Source organism: Sorex araneus, chromosome 1 (genome assembly GCF_027595985.1).
Source record: "Sorex araneus isolate mSorAra2 chromosome 1, mSorAra2.pri, whole genome shotgun sequence".
Lineage (NCBI taxonomy): Eukaryota > Metazoa > Chordata > Mammalia > Eulipotyphla > Soricidae > Sorex > Sorex araneus.
The window spans coordinates 427,564,636-427,585,008 of NC_073302.1; the positions used below are offsets into that span (position 1 = coordinate 427,564,636).

A 20,373-nucleotide genomic window follows, 5' to 3' on the forward strand; every position below is an offset into this window, starting at 1 on the left:
GTCTTAGGGCCAGTGAGACAGTACAGCAGGTAGGGGATTCATCTTCCTTGCAAGTGGTTGACCCATGCTTGATCCCCAGCATGCCAAAAGGTTATTTGAGCACCACCCAAAGTGATCCCTGAGCACAAAGCCAGGAGTAAGCCCTGAGGATGTGGTCCACTACAGGATGTGGTCCAAAAACAAACAAAAAAGTCTTTAAAAATCACACTTCATTTTGGAGAAAAAAAAAGGATATTCACTTTGTTTAAAAAAAAAAGTTTCATAGCCAAAAGCTGAAATCAAATACTGTGTTCCCTTGCCAAGGCCTGGGAGAAAATGTTTTACTCAAAGTGGAAAGCTCCAAATATCCAAAAATAATACTGTCCCTGGACAGATATGAAATAAAACCAATTAGTAACAACTGTCAATATAATCCTCAAACAATCTGGAAGTGTTTTTCTTAATTTTTATTAACTTATGTTTTTTGGGCCACACCGGGCAATGCTCAGGGTCTACTCCTGGCTCTGCACTCAGGAACTCCCCTTAGTGGTGCTCAGGGGACCATATGGGATGCCAGGGACTGAATCTGGGAGAGCCGCATGCAAGGCAAGCGCCCTACCCACTGTACCTGGTTAATAAATAATCCTACTTTTAGTCCAAATGTCAGCTTTTGTAAGCAACTTCCCTGTTAATGGTCATTCCCAGTATTAGCATACAAGGCACTTACTTTTCCACCAAAGTTTGTACACATCCCTTCCAGGAAGGCATCTGTAGGGCAAGGTCTGCTATTGCTAAAGCCAGCTGAATAAGAGGAGAGATAAAATGAATGAATAGAATAGATGGACAGAAATAGGGTCACCTTCAATATCAGATAGCAAAGTAACTAAATTTCTGCCACACAATATAATTATGACTTGATACCTCCTCCTCTCCTCACCCCTATATCTAATATATATAAATATTATATAGATAATATAGTATATAAAATTCATGTAAACTCTCCAGGGCTAGCTACAAATTGCTGAGACTTAAAGTTAAGCTTTAAAATTTAAAAACAAAACAAAGAAGTTAGAAAGAACAGACTATAGTTTCCGCTCAAAATATATCAATACTTACTTTTATTTGACAATATCATAGAATTTCATGGGCAGATAAATTACACTTTGCCAAAAGGCCATTGCTACTGACTCACTCCTCAAGTAATGGATTGCCATTTCCCTTCTCTTTCCATTTCTCATCTTGAAGCCTTATGCAAAAGCCTCCTTCCTCTTCAAGGGCACTTCTGTGCCAGGCAGAGAATATGTGGGTATGTATTCACTGAAGCTTCCAGTTTTCCTTTGTAATGAATTCCCCTGCCTATGGGGGAAAGGCCAGATGCTCTAGTTCACGGTTTCATTAATGAGACTTTTACTAGCCAATCAGTCCTGAAAAAAGGCAACTATGCAGCCCTCTGACCAAGACCAATAATAAAGCATCATCTGCAATTTTAAGGGATGGGGAAAGGAGGGGTACACATGTCTACCTGTGAGAACCTACACTCACCTCCCCCACTTCCAGTATTTTGGTTTAAAACAAAATGAATGCTAAGATTAACACAATAATTTAAGTTTTTAGTTTCTACTCTAAAATGAAAACAGCTTAAGTCTATAATAAAGTTGCTAACATTATCTCACACAGCTTATCAACATCAATCAAAATAAACTTGGTAAATCCAAATGGGCTTAATACTTTACACGAGAAGCACAGGATTTACCTGTGTTACAATGACAGGTGACAAGTCTTTCAAGTTCTGGATATGAGTTAATAATGAGTCCCGTAAAGAGGCGTGAGAGTCTGTGGGGAGCTCATAAAATGAGGTCTGAATCTTCATTTTCATGGTCTGGGCAGCAAAATAGCATGATTCCACATCCTGACGTATCTGTAACAACTGGTCTGAAATCTCCCATGCATGAACCTGAAAGCAGATCACAGAAAAATGCTTTGAATAAGACTACTTTTCTGAACAACATTAACGCCGCCCGACTCAATATACCCATGAACATGTTTATACCAAAGAACAATGAAAGAAAAGCTGACAACCTAAATTACTTAGTAATTTAGTCAGTACTTCCAACTATGTCCACAGAACTATGGAAAACTATGATTTTCTACTCATTCTAATACAGTTTATCCACCAAATAATAGGCCAATGCTCGAAGCTACTTAGAAATAGGAGTATAGAGGAAGAACATTTAGAAAATGATTTAACAGAAAGCTTCTGGGGCCAAGAAGGCAGGGCGCTCATAGGGTGCTTGCCTTGCATGTGGCCAACCCAGCACCCCATTCAATCCCTGACACCCCACCTCAGCCCCCCCCACCCCCCCAGGAGTGATTTCCTGAAGAGTCAGATGTAAGCCCTGAGTATTGTTGTCAGTTGTGACTTGAAAACAAAAACAGAAGAAAAAGAAAGTTTCTAGAGGCCGGAGAAATTGTACAGCAGGTAAGGTGCTTGTTTTGCGTGCAGCCAACCCAGGTTCAATCCCTGTAAGGTCCCCTGAGCTCTGCCAGGAATGATTCTGGACCAGAGAGGATATACCCGCTGAGGTTGCCAGGCATGGCACATACAAACAACTACTTTTTTTAAAGAACTGAGCCTGGAAGATATTTGAATTAATGTATAAAGAAACATTTCTTTTGGTTTCTAAAGGCCTGTTATTTCAATCTAAAGTTTTCCACGGTTTACTCAGAAACAGTCATCAAGTGAGTATTTCACATATTCAATTATTTTCTGATATATTCATACCTGACAAAGCGCTACAAATGGCACTCAAAGTTATTTTCAAAGGGGGCCAGAAACATAGTACAGCAAGCAGGTAGGGCACCTGCCTTGAACACAGTCCCCTGAGCCCCACCAGGAGTGATCCCTGAGTGCAGAGTCAGAAGAAAGCCCTGAGCACTGCCAGATGGAGCACCCCCCCCCAAAAAAAAAGAACAAAAAAGTTAACATTTCAAAGGAGGGGGCCCAAGAAAAAGTACATGGGTAAGGTGCATGATCTACACGCAGCCAGCCCATCTGACCCCCAGCACTGCAAGGTCCCCTGAGCACCACCAGTACAACACTAGAGGCCTTGGAGGACTGCCTGGGAGGACCCCCCCCCAAAAAAAGAAATCAATCTCACAGGAGAAGATAAATGTATCTACAGCAGTAATAGGGAAACCACAAATAATTTAGCCTCTGACTAGCCAGTTACAGGAGTCCTACTGTGAACGATAACTTTATAAGCAAATCATACAGTACATTAAAAACATTTAACAACTGATTGATTCTAATCCAATTCTGCCTCTTCATGGGAGAATGCAATGAGTGGAAATGGGAACTACATTTCATTGCTTTGCAGGAATAAAGTCAACTATGAAGAGATCACTAGATTACTTAATTTCTCATGATATTACGAAGAGCACTTCTCAATACAGGACTCTTCAGCATCTTTCCAAAGGTAAACAGAAGTCAAGAAAGACAAAGGTAGAAGGAAATGACCCATACAAGCTGTATAGGAAACTGAAAATAGAGACCCTAACCGCTGTGCTATTGCTCCAGTCCCCAAGACCCTGAAATTCTTAACAGACTTAGAGAACTAATACTTTGCTTTCAACCCAATAAATTGGTAGAAAATAAGCATGAACTTTCATCTGATATAATGTGCTTTTGTATTTAGGAAATACTTTAGGCCCCTAACATAGTATCTCAAATTCTTCAATAAGTGCATACTGAGAAGCCAGAGCGATACTACAGTGTATAGGGTTTTTGTCTTAGATGCAATCTAATCTCTGGCACCCCAAGTCCCCCAAGTCAACCAGGAGTAATCCCTGAGCATAAAGCCAGGAGTTAAGCCCTGAGCATTGCCACCTGTGGCCCAAAAACCAACATACAAGAGCTCAATGAATTAATGTACCACTAATGCCAATTTTCCTTCTTCAAAAAAAAAAAAAAATCCAGTTTTTGGTTATTCTCTAACTAGGTAAAACAATCAAAGCTATACTATGCCATCAAGATAAATTTCACTCAAACTGATAATTAAATATAATAGGAGCAGGAGGCAGGGCGCTTGCCTTGTATGCAACCCACACAGTCCCTGAGCACACCAGGAGCGGCTGTGCAGAATGAGGAGTAAACTCTGAGCACTGCAAGGTGTGGCTCCCAGAAGAGTCATTAGCAAAATCAAAGCACAGATAGATATTTACAACAAGCCTGGGTTTTAACTAGTAATCTGAAGTAGCCCAAAAGATAAGTGGAAGATAAGTGGGTTAGGACAATCCAGTGACATTCCAGAAGACCTGAATAATTACAGCTTCAGTAAGAGCATAAGGGGGATGGGGGGGAGACGGGACAATGGAGCAACTAATGGATCTAAACAGAAATACCAAAGCACCCCCAGGGCCTGAGACAGTTGGACCTGCTGTGCACCTGCTCCACACGCAGGAGGGCTGGGTTTAATTCCCGGCGCCGCATGGCTTCCGAGCCCTGAAGCACTGAGGCGGGAATAGGCCCTGAGCATGCGTGTGACCCAGAACCAAAAAGAGCTAACGGTATCCAAGTGAAAGCATCAAGAACCACCTGGAGACGGTACTGAAAAACCCAAAAGCAAATGCAAATACATAACAACATGGCTATCTGTGAAGAAGATGAGCAGTAACACTAGCCAAGTCAAAGGAGACTCTAACAGCCTCCAGAAACTCTTTAAAGTGAACACCCAGGCGAGGACATCAGAGAAGTGAAAGGGGTGGGTCAGCAAGAAGGAACCCCGAATCCTTGATGGAGGCCCAGACACTAGTGATGGGTGTGCAGCTGAACACTGTATGCCTGAAACTATGACTAACAATACCGTAAATCACTGTGGCTAAATGAAAACTGGGAGGGGAAAAAAAACAACCCAAAATTATACAGGGTAGGCACAATAAAGATAAAAAGAAATCAAAAGGATGATAAAGTTACAAAGTCTTATAAACCAAATCACTGTATTACAATTACTATTTGAAAGTAGAAAAGGAAACTATGAAACTAAAAATACTTTCATCCACACCTTCTAAACACTTTAGAAAAAACAATTTAAAAAAAAAAATCACCAAATCAGCACTGGAGCGATAGTACAGTGGGCTGGGCGTTTATCTTGCACACAGCCGAACTACAGCTGCCCTAGGTTCGATCCCCAGCATCCCATATGGTCCCTCAACAGTGCCAGGAGTAATTCCTGAGTGCAGAGCCAGGACTCACTCCTGAGTATTGCCAGGTGTGACCCAAAAAGCAAAGAAAAAAAAAAACCACAAAACTCAACAACCAGCAAATCAGGTCAAATGCCACATACAACTTCAGGGGAGAAAAGGCCTGATAATATCCCTACAAGGAAACCAATCCAGAAAAAACCTTTTTGGTGGTGGGAAGTGGGGAGGGGAGGGGCTCACCCAGCCAAGATCGGCCCACTCCTGGCTCAGTGCTCATGGGTTACTCAAACAGTGCTTGGGAGACGGTGGTGCTGGGGACTGCACCAGGACTGGCCTCAGGCAGGACAAGAACCTCAGTCAGCCCCTGTGCCATTCTCTCTGGATCCTTTTTGTTTTTTTTTTTTTCTTTATCATTCAACATCAAAATAGCAACTCTATAACATCTATTCATGATGAAACTTTATTTTACAGCAGGAAGGAAACTTGAAGACATTGGTAGCAGGAAATGTGCACTGGTGAAGGGATGGGTGTTGGAACAACTTTGTAATTGTGTATCTCATCCTGATTCAGTAAACAAACAAAACCCCTTAATTTTGCTTGCTTAGAATTATGCATACAAATGGGATTTAATTTTTTTTTTGATTTTTTTTAAATTTATTTATTTTTAATTAGAGAATCACCGTGAGGGTACAGTTACAGATTTATACACTTTTGTGCTTATACTTCCCTCATACAAAGTTTGGGAACCCATCCCTTCACCAGTGCCCATTCTCCACCACCCGTAAACCCAGTGTCCCTCCCACCCTCCCCAATCCCATCTCCCCCCCACCCCACCCTGCCACTGTGGCAAGGCATTCCCTTCTGTTTTCTCTCTCTAATTAGCTGTTGTGGTTTGCAATAAAGGTGTTGAGTGGCCGCTGTGCTCAGTCTCTAGCCCTCATTCAGCCCGCAACTCCCTTCCCCCACATGGCCTTCAACTACAATGTAGTTGGTGATCGCTTCTCTGAGTTGACCTTTCCCCGGAACGTGAGGCCAGCCTCGAAGCCATGGAGTCAACCTCCTGGTACTTTTTGTTTTGAGGCCACACCTGGTGGTGGTCAGGGCTTACTCCTGGCTGAGCTCAGGGATCACTCCTGGCCAGGCTCTGTGGACCATATGGGGTACCAGGGACTGAACCCAAAGTGATCACGTGCAAGGAAAGCCCTTAACCACTATCCTATCTTACCAACCCAAAAGCAACCTTAGGAGCAACATCCAGACACCCATTAAAGGGGCCACCGGGGCTGCAGTGTATGGGGTACTCATCTAGGTCTAGTTTATGGTGGGCAGAGAAATGGCACTTCCGCTTCTTTGATGCCATAAAACTTAGAACTCGGGAATACTAAGATAAAAAAAAAAAAAGTGGGCCCAGAGTTATAGTATAATGGGTAAGGCACTTGCCTTGGACGCAACCCACTAGGGTTCAATGTTAGGCACCCCACATGGTCCCCTGAGTCCTGTCAAGAGTGATCCCTGAGCGCAGTCAGGAGTAAGCCTGGAGTATCATCAGGTGTGCCCCCCCCATAATAATAACAATAATAAATCAAACTTTTTAAAAGGGAGCAAAACAAAGGACATAGCCAACCATAAAAAGTGTCCAATGTCCAAAACTAGAAAACAGAATTTTCTAGTAACAAAATTAATCATCATAGAATTGAATTGTCACTCAAAAATAAACAGCCAAGAGTCATTATGAGGTGAATATTGACTGGAGAAAGAACTGAAAGTTTTCGTAGCTCAGCCATAGTGCTTTAATACAAAAATACTTAAAAATAAGTTATTCATAGAATGTCAAAGCTCAACAGGCTGAGCCTGCAAGCAGGAGGCCTGAGCTCAAACCCAGAAGACCTAGTCCCCGAGCACTGCTGGGTGTGCCCGTCCAATGACACCTTATGACTGTGTGGGGCCACACATGGCAGTGCTCAAGAGCCAGGAGGGTGACAGCAGGTGCAGGGACGTTGGCAAAGCTGGGCCCAATGCAAGGCAGGTGCCACATTACTCGAATCACATCTCTGCCCAAGACATCTTTTCAGGGAGGGGGACCCACTCCCGGCTAGACTACGGCCAGCAGTGCCTGGGCAACACCAGGCTACACCCAATAGTGCTGGCAAGGCACCGGCGGGCATGGGTACACAGTGCTGGGAACAACCCAGGGCACTGTATACACAAGGCAAGCACTCTGGCCCTTGGGGTTTCCCACTGGTTTCCAAGATATTTTGTCTCATTGGTTGATTTTGGGGTCAGACCTGGTAGTAAAGGGCAGCAAAAAGTTGGGAAAATGGCTCAAAACGTTCAACCCCCAGCACCTAATGGTTCCCCAGGACCACTCAGGGAACACCCCCCTTACTATTACCCAAAGACAAAACAAACACAAGAGAAAAATGCTAGTTAATAATGTAGAAGAAAAGGGGAGAGTAGGAAGTGACCATTCGAATACCTAAGTAATAATTCTGGTAAGAAAGATGAATGGATAATGAAAACCCTTAGTGGGTAAAACTTTGAAAACCTCCCACAGACATTTGCTGGTTACTTTGGAAGGCTAAGCATATGTCCACAATTTTTTTTTTTTTGCCATTTACCATGTTAAAGCTCAAACTACTCTACTAGAGAGAAAACATGATTCTAAAGAGCAGAATCAACATCCAAAACTTAACATGAAAGTATTTCCTTGGGAAGAATCAGTAAACCTGAGTGTAGGGGCCAAGTTTACTGATGTTTGAATAGATCTATTTTGCTTTGCTTTTTACCAAGGGGTTATATCCAGCAGTGCGGAGGAAGCTATGTGGTGTCAGAGAGTAAACCTAGAACCACACTTTGCCACCTGAGTCACTTCCCAGTCCCTTGAACAGAAATTCTAACAAATCTTTGGAATTCCCTTTAAAAATATAATGGAGAAGGGACTGAAGTAATAGTACAGCAGGTAAGGCATTTGCCTTGCATGTAGCCGACCCAGGTTCAATCTCTGAGCAGAGCCAGGAATAAGCCCTGAGCATCAATGGGTGTGGCCCCAAAACAAAACAAAGCAAAGCAAAATATAACGGAGGGGGCCAAGGAGAGAGCTCAATGGGATGGCGCACAGGACTGATGGAGCAGACTTTGTAAGCAGGAGTGCGACCTCACTCCCCAGAGCACGGCTTTCTCAGTGGTGACACCTCAACACTGGGCCGGGGGTATGCCATAGCCCCCCCAAAACCATCAGGTATGGTCCCAAAACTAAAATTAAATGGGGCCAGAGAGATAGTACAGTGGATAAGGCATTTGCTTTGAATGCGACCAACCTAGGTTCAATCCCTGGTATCCTATAGGGTCCCCCTAGGCATGGCTGAGTGCAGAACCAGGAGGAACCCCAGAGCACTGCTGGGTGTGACCCCAAAACTAAAAAATAACTAAAAACAACTGTTTACCAACTAACTGGATAGCTCAGATGACACAGACAAATTCTAAGAAATATCAATGTATTAAAGCTGAATCAAGGGCCAGGACCTAGCTCAGTGGAGAAAAGCATTTGCCTTACATGTATGAATGAGGTCATGAGTTCAAATCCCCATTACCATAAACAAAAGAAGAAAAAAAGTCTGAATCAAGAAGAAATATAAAACCTGAGAAAACTATATAATCCTAGCTAATAAGATGACTGCAACTGTTACCCTATCAAATAAAGAAAATAATCCTACCAAATACTTAAAGAATAACACCAATCCTTCTCAAAGTCTTCTCAAAATTGAAAAGGAGAGGGGAACATTTCCTAATTCATTCTATGAGGTAACATTATCCTGACACCAAATTCAAAGATATAAGAAAACTATAGACCATATCTCTTAGGAATTCTAACTAAATGCTCTCTCACCCCACCCCCCAAAAAAGACTCCATACCAAAACAACAACTAATAAGTCAACATACACGTATACCAAGTGGGATTTATTCACGGGATACAAAGTAGTTCGTCCTATTAAAATCAGTATAGTACACCTCATCAACTGAGAAAATGAAGGAGGAGTAAACACAATTCAAGTAATGAAGAAAAAGCCAGACAAGATTTAACACCCTGGGGCTGGAGTGATAGCACAGCGGGTAGGGCGTCTGCCTTGCATGTGGCCCACCTGGGTTATAGATTCCCAGCATCCCATATGGTTCCCGGAGCACCACCAGGTCTGATTCCTGAATGTAGAGCCAGGAGTAATCCCTAGGCATCGCAGGGTGTGACCCAAAAAAAAAGATTTAACTCCCTTTTCCTGACAGACACGTGAAAGCTAGGGGCCAGGGAGATGGCACAAGAGCCAGTGGGTATGCTTTGCAAGCTTGAGACCCAGGTTCAATTCCTGACAAAGGCACCTAAAGCAATACCACAAGGTAATTGAGCACCCTGTGCTCAATCTGAGCACATACCAGATATGTCTCCTCCCCCAGCACCACCACCAAAAAACCCTTATATAAGTAGCAAAAGCAGTTAAATTTTGAGGCTGGGAGGAGGGGGATGGGGGAATTGTTCGGTGGAGGTAGAAATTCAGATGTTAAAACATTACTAAGGTTTTCAGCCACTGATTTACAGATCAATGCCACTTTGTGAACTAGTATGGCTTCGCAGATCAACGTTGATGCATAAATATTAAAAGTTGCAAACCACTGTCATATTGTAGATTTTTAAACATATATACTTATTTATATATATTTTTTCAAAATGATTCTTTGAAACAAAAGCACAAGTAGCAAAAGTAGAAACAAAAATCCCTAACCAAATTCTAATTTAACATTTGTGTTCATAAATGCTGAAGGGGGAGGGCACGCAGTGCCAGGGCTGAGGCTTGGGGTCACTGCCCCACTGACGGTCTGGGTCTCTAACTCATTCACTAGTTCATTCTTTACTCTGAGCCAAATGCCAGGACCTCTAATTTTTAAAATGTTATTAAAAACAACAGTAACAACAACAACAAAAAACAACCCAGAGCAATTAGAAAGATAGCGCAGTGGGTAGGACATTCGCCTTGCATGCGGCGGACCCAGGTTCAATTCCTCCGCCCCTCTCCAACAGCCCGTAAAGCTACCGAGAGTATCTCGCCCACACAGTAGAGTCTGGCAAGCTACCCACGGCATATTCGATACGCCACAAATAGTAACAAGTCTCACAGTGGAGACGTTACTGGTGCCCGCTCGAGTAACAACTCAAGTGCACAATCTTTGAAGAAATCCTGATTAGGAAATATACAATTTTTTAAAAATCAAAATAGCTAAAGGCTAAGATAAAACAGGGGTTATCGGGGAGACGGAAGGAGGAGGTGCAGCCAGCACACCTTCTCCAGATGGAGCCCTGGCGACACTGAGCAGCAACTAACACGGCTCCGGGATTCGGGACTGGGACGCTGACGTGGCCGCGCGACCTTTTTTAAACCTGAAAGCATACAATCTTTTAATGGAAAACTAATTATCAAATGCTTCCTTAGTAGGGCTATCTTGTTTGGGGGTATAACTCCCACAACAATAGTGAGTTTTGTGTTGAAATATGGAACGTAATCAAGGTGAAGAGAAAATGAAGTGAAATTCATCAGTTATACAGTTGGGTGGGGGGCGGGGGGTATACTGGGGATTTTGGTGGTGGAATATGGGACTGGTGAAGGGATGGTGTTTGAATCTGGTATAGCTGAGACATAAACCTGAGAACTTTGTAACTTTTCACATGGTGATAAAATAAAAAAAATCTAAACAAACAAACAAACAAAAAACAAAAACAGGGGTTAGGATGCACATGTGCCCAACCTGGGTTCAAGTCCCCAACATCACATGGCCAACAGATCAATGCTGGATGTGACCCTGGAGGGCCCCAAGCATGCCAACATGGCCCAGAAGGCCCCCAGTGATACGGGACATGAGGGACAGAGGGTGAGATTAGAAACAGAATGGCCCCAGAGAAAAGTTCTCAGCATGGAAAAGTAAGCAAGGGGTCTGGGATATGCAAAGATAATTCTCTCAAAATCCTGCACCCTATACGCAAAAACAAAACCCAAAGCAAACATCTAGCTCTTCCCCATGCCAAGCCTTAAACCCAAAGCAAAGTACACACCTAGCCCCTAGTTGAGAAGATAAAAACTTCATTTTTCCTGAAAGAAACCAACTACCCCCCCACACACACGCTCCCTTTTATCAAGCCAAGGGCACTAAATCTAGCTGTTCTCTCCACCCGGTGCCTGCAGACGGGAAGGACTGAGCATCCCATGTCCCCAGCACCTGCTGCACCCCAGGCAGCATGCTCAAGCAGGCCCAGGATCAGCTGGGTCCCCTGAGCACCGGGGCCCCCCCACCCTATCCCCATCAAAAAGAAATTAAAAGGAGGTCTAAAAATTTATAACTGCAGGGCTGGAGAAATAGTCCAGCAGGTAGGGCATTTGCCTTGCATGCGGCCGACCCGGGTTCGATCCCCGGCATTCCATATGGTCCCCTGAGCACCGCCAGGAGTGATTCCTGAGTGCAGAGCCAGGAGTAACCCCTGAGCATTGCTGGGTGTGATCCAAAAGAGAAAAAAGAAAAAAAAAGAAAAAAAATCTATAACTGAGACCATTGGAAACTCTATGAACTGTGGTAGTGTACCATTATATATCAAAGTTCAATTTCTGGAGAGCAACCCTAGTTTTAGTTTCGAAAAGTGTCATTCTTACAAAAGTCAAAATATTTAAAGTTCTGCAACTCACTTCCAAAAGGTTAAAAAAAAAAAAACCCCACAAAACTCAGAACAGAGAGCAAATCAGGCACTGCCAAACTAAAAAGGGCTTATCAGTGTTCACGGCAGTTCTTTCAAGTTATAACTTTTGAAAAACAAATAGTTGGGGAAAAGTTAAGTAGCTTAAACAATTTAGTAGTTAAGGAATTATAAGACAAACTGGAGAATTTCCATTAAGAAATGGAATCTAGACTAGGATACAGCCCAGTGACATCACTCATGAATTCCAAGGATGATGCACTAGGACTAATTACTGGCAATCTATTTTTTAAAAATCAAGTCAAGGGGCTGGAGCGATAGCACAGCGGGTAGGGCAAACATTTGCCTTGCACGTGGCCAACCCAGGTTCAATTCTCAGCATCCCATATGGTGTCCTGAGCACCACCAGGGTAATTTCTGAGTGGAGAGCCAGGAGTGACCCCTGTGCATTGCCGGGTGTGACCCAAAAAGCAAAAAAATTAATTAATTAATTAAAATCAAGTCAAATTGCAATCTAGAACTATAAGGCCAGAAAGATAGGATAGGACCAGAGCGACAGTACAGTGGACAGAGAATGCAATCCCAACCAAAATGCGTGGCCCCCTCCCCTGCCACCCTACCCTCCCATGGGATGTAAGCTTACAAAGGAAACACTCGACACTGCTCCTCAAATAGAAGGAAACGAATTCTGATTGGAAATAAGGAGGGAATGAGGAGTAACGGAAGGTGTTACTATAAAAAGCAGTAACACTTAGGGCTGGAGCAATAGTACAAAGGCAGGGTGCTCGCCTCAAACACTGCCAAGCTGGGTCTGATCCCCGGCATCCGAGACCCACTAGGAGGGATCCCGGAGCGCGCAGATAGGAGTAAGCCCTGAGAACAGCCAGGTAGGCACCAAACAAGCAATAAAATCTTACAGGGCGGAAATTATATAAATCAAATGCCTCAAGGAGTATAAGTCACATCCACCTGAAAGTAGAACGTTATACTTTTCTACTGTCTTAAATTTTGTATTTTTAAAAAATACATCAGAAGACTAGAGTTCCAGGCAACCAAATGGACGGAAATCTAAAGTTGCACCTTCCCAGGAGAATGGGAGGCAAGTGCCGCTGACCGGGGACAGCACAGAGTGGACATGCCAGGCACCAGCTAAGCAGGTAACAGAAATTCAACTAAGCTAGAATAAATTGATAGAGGCATCATAAACACAAGGATCATAGACACAAGCATCATAGACAACACATGCATCATAGACATAAGGGGAGTTGTGTTCATAACCAGCTGCAAATTCTCTCCACAGACCTCCACAATACACAGGGAAGAGTAGGCCAGGTGACCAGGCAGTCCCGAAAAAGAGCAGCTAGGTCAGAGAGACAAGGCAACAGGCTTGAGTGCACCTTTGCATAAAGAGGCCCAGATTCAATTTCCAGGAGTGGCTCCTAGCTCTGATAACTAGGGTATAGTCAAAAAGAGGAGGAGGAGGAGCTGGAAGAACAGCCTCAACTGCAAAGTAAAAGCACAAAAATGTCTAACTAGACCCTTTACCCCACCGAACCAAATTCATGTGGGAGTGCCAGCAAATCACATCATCTTCACTGCATATGTTAAAACCCAACTCTGTTGTAGTTTAAAAAACAAACAAACAAACAAACCTGGGGCCACAGAAACAGTCCTGTGGGTAAGACACTTGCCTTGCACATGGCTGACCCAAGTTTAATCCCTGGCACCACATTTGATCCCCTGAGACACACCAGGAGTGATCCCTGAGTCAGGAGTTCCTTGAGCACAGAAGCAGAAGTAAGAATAAGCCTTGAACACAGAGACAGGAATAAGCCATGAGCACTGCTGGAGGAAGCCCCCAAATCAAAACACATAAGAAGAAAAACCTGGACACCTAAACAAGAGAGCAGAAACTGTTACCATACCTCCAGCCTCAGAGATACCCTGCCACCGAGGGAAGGGCAAACAAAATTTACCACCAGATGCAAGGACTCCTCACGCTCCAGTAATGAGATTTGAGAACAGGGGGGCTACTGATGGCTCTCCCACACCAGGGTTATTCCTATGCTCTCTCTAAACACAGTAACTAAACCCATTATACTCAAGATAAGAAAAAACTGAAAGGCATAAATGAATGCCTTCACCTTCCTACTACTCGATTCCAAAACTCAGTGATGTAATGATTTGGGCCTTTGCTGAACTTTTCTCAGAGCTAGTAAGCTCACAAAAGTGAGGAGCCACCAAATGCAAGTCTATAGCTGGCTGAGTGTGATCCAGGTGTCACAAAGTACGCAAGAGTGGGCATACTGCAAACCAGGCTGTGCAAGTTCCACAGCCAAAGGGCAAGGCCTGGGAGCTCCACAGCCAACCTTGCAATCCCCAGTGCTCCCACAAAAAGGAAGGGAATTAGAATTGGGGGGAGGAGGGCTGAAAGGAATAAAGTATGTATTTTATAAATATGAAGTGAAACGACAAAATATCCTTTCAAAAAAACAAACTAAACCCTATCTCTTTGTTCTCCTAAACATGAAGTCTATCCTCTCACTAGATCTTTCTGTTGAGGGACTGACAATAAACTGTAACAGAATCCAGAATGTTCTGAGAGAGGGGCAGCATGAACGAAGTCAACCAGTTTTTTAGGGATAAAGAAAACAGTCCAAGAGCACGAAACACTTTTCCATTCAGTCCTCACTTGTAGAATTTCACTTGCCTTGCCCAGAACTGAGACTTCGTCTGGTTTTAAATCGGTATTTTGGGGGACTGGAGACAGATTAAAGGACTGTAAAGGACTGTAACAGAGCCAGAGCTACAATACAGTGGGTCAGGAACCCTGGTTCAATCCTTCAGCATTCCACATGTCCCCCAGGCACTGCCAGGAGATTCCTGAGTGCAGAGCTAAAAGTTACCTCTGAGCATCACTGAGTGTGGCCCATAAACAAAAGAAACAAACAAGTTGTAACACCCCCAGAGCCCTGGGTTCAATCCTCACCACAGCACAGTCTCCTGAGCACTCAGCCTGGAGTAGCCCCCAGTGCCTCCAGGGATGGCACCCAAACCAAACTGACTAGATATTTTGTATTAGTGCTAAGTTTGATATTTTCCTAGCTAAAATCTGATTTTAAAGAAAAACTTCAGTGAAGGTAAAACCTTAAAAATCACCCCTGAAATGGTGGGTGGTGTGTGTGCGTTTGAGCTCCACCCATGCTCACAGCTACTCCTAGTTTAGTGCTCAGTTCCTAGTAGAACTGTGGGACCAGGAGCTGAATCCGGGAAGTACCTTCCTTGCTTACAGAATCTCTCCGGCCTCAAAATGAGAAATTTAAATGTATATCAGCCTACTTTAAATGAAATTAGATTACTTAAAATGTTACCAGAGCTTCTGAAATGGGAAAAAGGGATAATAGCATTTAGCTCCGCACAACTAAGTCAAATATAAAACTTGTAACTTATAACATTCACTGGTTAACAAAGATAAACTAGATAAAACATAAATGAAAACATAGTTGACAGTTAATGAACTCCCTAGGACAATTCTATGGTGAGCTGCTCTTGGAAAAAGAATCCCAAATTGTTCCTTGTGCTAGTATTAAGTAGAACCCAAATGAAAGAAGGGTCATCTCACATGAAGTTGTCTCCTTGTCTTCTAGAAGACACTGGGCAAATGTGCCTCTTTTCAAACATTTGTCTACTTGAATAAAAACACAATACAGTGACTCCTAAAGAACCCAGGGGGCTGGAGCAATAGCACAGCGGGTAGGGCATTTGCCTTGCACACTGCTGACCCAGGTTCGATTCCCAGCACCCCATATGGTCCCCTGAGCACCACTAGGGGTCAATTCCCGAGTGCAGAGCCAGGAGTAACCCCTGTGCATCGCTGGGTGTGACCCAAAAAGAAAAAAAAAAAAAAAACCAACTGGCAGATTTGAGTATCTCAAGCAACTAAGTGAACTGTTAATGAAAAATTACCCAGGGTAATACAGCCAGTGCTGTATTTTAAGAAGTCAATTTTTTTTCCATCTTATTTTTAATTCTAGGAGGGTTTAAGAATTGTTGGCATCCCCCCCAAAAAATGTGTTGCTTTGATTTTCACTGAATCCTAAGAAAAATTACAAATACTTATACTCTGCATACTATATAGCTCCTTGCTCACTCACTATTTTTCACCTCAAAGCTACAGTAAGAAGGAAGAGAAAGAAGAAGGGGGAAAAAGGATTCTTTACAAGGAGAGAATAAAGCACTTACACTTCATAGGACTTTCTAGCCACAGATGCCAGGTGCTACCCACTGAAATCCAGGCTTGGACTAAGCTCCACATTCCTGAAAGGACCATCTCAACCGAAGCCTGGGGCTCAGTCAGCAGGAGGAAGCTGCAGCTCCCACTAGCAGCACATTTCAAAGAGGCTGCAAATGCAACAAGAGAACATTTTCCATTTAAACATCTAATTCCAATCTCCCATTTCACAAAGCAGTAGCAGAACAGGCCTTTTTATCAGTCTTTACAAAAGGTATTTCCATGACTATGTAATGAATATGAAGCAGGCTAAGGCCCAGCGATCCTTTCACTGATAGGCTCTAAGTCGTTCATTATACCTCACAGCAGCATTTAAAAGTGGTTGTCCCTTTTTCCCTTTAATGGTGCGCTGTTGCTCCAAGACTCAGTCTACACCAACAGCTCTAAAACGGTTGCATCAACTGAAATCACTGAGCAGGCACTCAACACTGCAATCACACACCCAGACCGGGTGTAGGGATTCATTAGCTGCCAAGAATTAGAAGTGGATTAGGGCTGCTAGTTAATCCTCTACAAAAACTCAAATTAAGCAGAATTACTCAAAATACTTCACAGAAGAACTCTAGCAAAGAGAAAATAAAGTTCTGGGAATAGAAATTTTTCAATAAGATCTGAAAATAAGTGCCAGGTTGTACTTTTTTTTTAAGCATTTCATTTAATGGACAATATGTTAATTGAAGACTTTCAAAAGTATATAGTAGGAGTAGAAAGAGAGGAGGTCTGGGAGTTAATAGAACTTGACTTATGTGCTCATTTTGGCAGCACATATACTAAAATTGAAAAGAACTTGACTAAACTAATAAAATCTACAAGTCAAACAACACAGTATTTAAGGTAAATAACCTAAAGTACTGTGGTATATTATTAGAAAAATTTTCATGAGACAAGTAAAGAAAAAGTAAAATTTTAAGTTGGTCAACTATCTTGAGTTTTCTTCTAACTCTAGTAAGTTTTTTTTTTTTTCCGCTTTTTGGGTCACACCTGGCGATACGCAGGGGTTACTCCTGGTTCTGCACTCAGGAATCACCCCTGGCGGTGCTCAGGGGACCATATGGGATGCTGGAATTCGAACCCGGGTCGGCCGTGTGCAAGGCAAACGCCCTACCCGCTGTGCTATCGCTCCAGCCCCTCTAATAAGTATTTTATCAATTTGAAACAACTGCTAAATCTATTACACCAAGAGTGCTTTTTATTTATTTATCTATTTTTTTTCTTTTTGGGTCACACCCGGTGATACACAGGGGTTACTCCTGGCTCTGAACTCAGGAATTACCCCTGGCGGTGCTCGGGGGACCATGTGGGATGCTGGGAAACGAATTCCACTGTGCTATCACTCCAGCCCAAGTGCTTTTTTTTTGACACCAGAGTTTTTGTTTTGTTTTTGGGGGGCTACTCCCAGCAGGGCTCAGTTTCCTCCTGGCTCTGCACTCAGGGATCACTCCTGGTGGGGCTTAGGGAACGATATGGGCTGCTGGGGATCGAACCTGAGGCCAGCCACCTGGGGTCAGCCACATGCAAGGCAAGAGCCCTTCTTGCTGTACACCAAGATTCTTCATGGTGGTTTTCTTGGACAGCAGGTCCAAGAAATGTTGCTTAAGGGGATTATTAAGAAAAATATAAGCTCTGGGACTTCTAAGATAAACTATCATTACCTTTGTTATTTATTTTTGGAGTGCTAGAGAATGACCCCACAGCCTTGACATGCGGCACGTGTTGCCACTGAGCCACAACCCCAGCCCTCAAGCTTATTTTTTTAAAAAAATAACTTGTTTTGCAAGATGGCCTGGAATACAAAACCACAAGAAAATAAAACTTAGCTAATACCATCACTACAGAAGTACCTCCAAAAGCAGAATATAAAGCATCCTAAGAACAACCTTGCATGCATAAATTCTCAAAGAAATAAAAGCTTATTCTGAGACAAATTCAAGTCAAAGTATATTTTCACAGACAATAGCCATAATAAATGAACAGATAATGAAAAGAGAAATACTGGGATTTTTTTTTTTTTTTTGGTGGGAGGGAAAGGACTCCCTGCTGAGAACAGTTCTTTAAATAAAACAGCATAATCTGAGTGCAGAGCCAAGAATAACCTCTAAGTGTCGCTGGTCGTGGCCCCCAAATCAAAACAACAACAACAAAAATATAAAAGCATAATATATGCAAATTCCAGAATACTCAAAACATCTTTGGAAGACTAGTGCCATTGTCTTATTCCAGTGTCCTCAGCTTTTGAAGAAATACCAGTGTTTCTGGAACAAGCCTTTCCAAACAACCCTATAGCCTAATGACTTCTGTCAAGTGACTTCTGGCTCAAATTTGTAGCTGTCAATCACGCATAAAATGGTACTGAGAAAGCTTGCCCTACTTGTGGGGAAAGTAAAAACCGCAATGTACACTCGTAAATAACAGAACATTTTTTATCAAAGGGGAAAGTGCTCTTTTTTCATAATATATTTATTTTGATAACTCTCCCAGAAAGAGAAGTTAAGTCAGTACTTCTAAGGGGTTCTGAATATCAAACATACAAAATTACCACCGTTATGGGACTAGAGGGATAGTACAGCAGGTAGGAGTTTGCCTTTGCACACTGCCGACCCGGGCTCAATCTCCAGCATTCTATATGGTCCCCAGAGCACCTCCAGGAATGAGCACAAAGCCACGAATAAGCCCTGAGCACCATCAGATATGCCTCAACCCCTACCCCCCAAATATCTATGGGGGATATAATACCTCTTCCCATATAAAGATTGGTATTATTAACATGAAAAAATACTGATTATCTAGAACACACTGGGAGAAAACGGTGTTATTAGAAAATGCAGCAAAAAAAAAAAAATCAGAAAATGTACCAGTGTACTGACAATTTTATAAACAAAATCAAACCACCAACTCTGGTCTTGTTTAGGAAAATAAAAACCAATAATGCGAATACCAACTAGATAATATCACCCGCCATCAAAATTCTCACTCATAGCCTGATATTTGCACTGCCCAAATCAGAATGCAGCCATGCAAATAAGTGACAACTAGTCACAATATTTGTCACAATAGTCATTAGGCCAATGGTTACCCTATTCAATGACATATTAGTAAACTTGTTAGGAAAAAGGTCTTTTGTTTATTCCCATTTACTTATGTATCTATCACTGTATCACTGTCATCCCGTTGCTCATCCATTTGCTCGAGTGGGCACCAGTAACATCTCCATTGTGAGACTTGTTACTGCTTTTGGCATATCAAATACACCACGGGTAGCTTGCCAGGCTCTGCCATGCAGGCAGGATACTCTCAGCCTGCCAGGCTCTCCAAGAGGGAGGGAAGAATCAAACCCAGGTGGACTGCGTGCAAGGCAAATGCCCTACTTGCTGTGCTATCGCCCCATACCCATGGTGTATTTGATATGCCAAAAACAGTAACAAGTCTCACAATGGAGACGTTACTGGTGCCCGCTCGAGCAAATGGATGAGCAATGGGATGATAGTGACAGTGACTTATGTATCAGCTTCCAGCAGTTCATATACCGTATTCCTATTTTCAATAATCGGACCTACAGAAAGCATAAAGAAATATTTTCTGGGACTAGAGCAATAATACAGCAGGCTGGGTGTTTCCTTGCATGCAAATGACCCAGGTTCAATCCTTGGCACTCCATGTGACCCTCCAAGCCATGCCAGGAGTGATCCCTGAGCATGGCTGAGTGTGGGGGGAGAAAAGTAAATATTTTCTATCTTCTAGAAGACTCTTCTTTTGAAAGAAGGTAGGTTTTAAGAGTCACTTGACAAAAGAACATGAATACAAGCACTTATTAAAACAAAACAAGAAATAGCCTAAGTATTCAGATAAGTCAAATAAATAACTGGAATTGCTTTAAAACTGTAACAAGTGCTTGCCTTATACACAGTCAACCCGGTTCGATCCTCAGCCCTGCATATGGCCCCCAAGCACTGCTAGGGGTCACCTCCAGCACAGAGCCAAGAATGACCCTTGAGTATGGCCCAAACAAATAACAAAACTCTGGTGTTAGAACTAGATTAAAAGAATCAAGAATTGCAAAATGGAAATCATTTCAAGTTTCAAAACCCATACTTTGACATATGACCTTCCTGATATTATCTGGGGAAAAAATTCTCAAGAATATGTAATAAAATCTAACTTAGTCCATCTACACACGAT

General features: G+C 42.8%; 1 protein-coding gene across 3 annotated transcripts in view; it reads right to left on the minus strand.

The window, feature by feature from the left end:
• The window catches only part of TNPO3 (transportin 3), an 84,366-nt gene that overhangs the window by 52,761 nt on the left and 11,232 nt on the right, over window positions 1–20,373 (minus strand). Inside the window, exons 2-4 of one of the 3 annotated variants that reach the window (XM_004608272.3) lie at window positions 16,149–16,307; window positions 1,733–1,933; window positions 707–780 (exon numbers count right to left, since the gene is read on the minus strand). In XM_004608272.3, coding sequence (XP_004608329.1) covers window positions 707–780; window positions 1,733–1,855 — 197 coding nt within the window. In that variant the 5' untranslated portion in view covers window positions 1,856–1,933; window positions 16,149–16,307. Of the gene's footprint in view, window positions 1–706; window positions 781–1,095; window positions 1,336–1,732; window positions 1,934–16,148; window positions 16,308–20,373 lie in introns of those variants that run through there. The other 2 variants (XM_055147084.1, XM_004608270.3) reach the window with 2 other exon arrangements.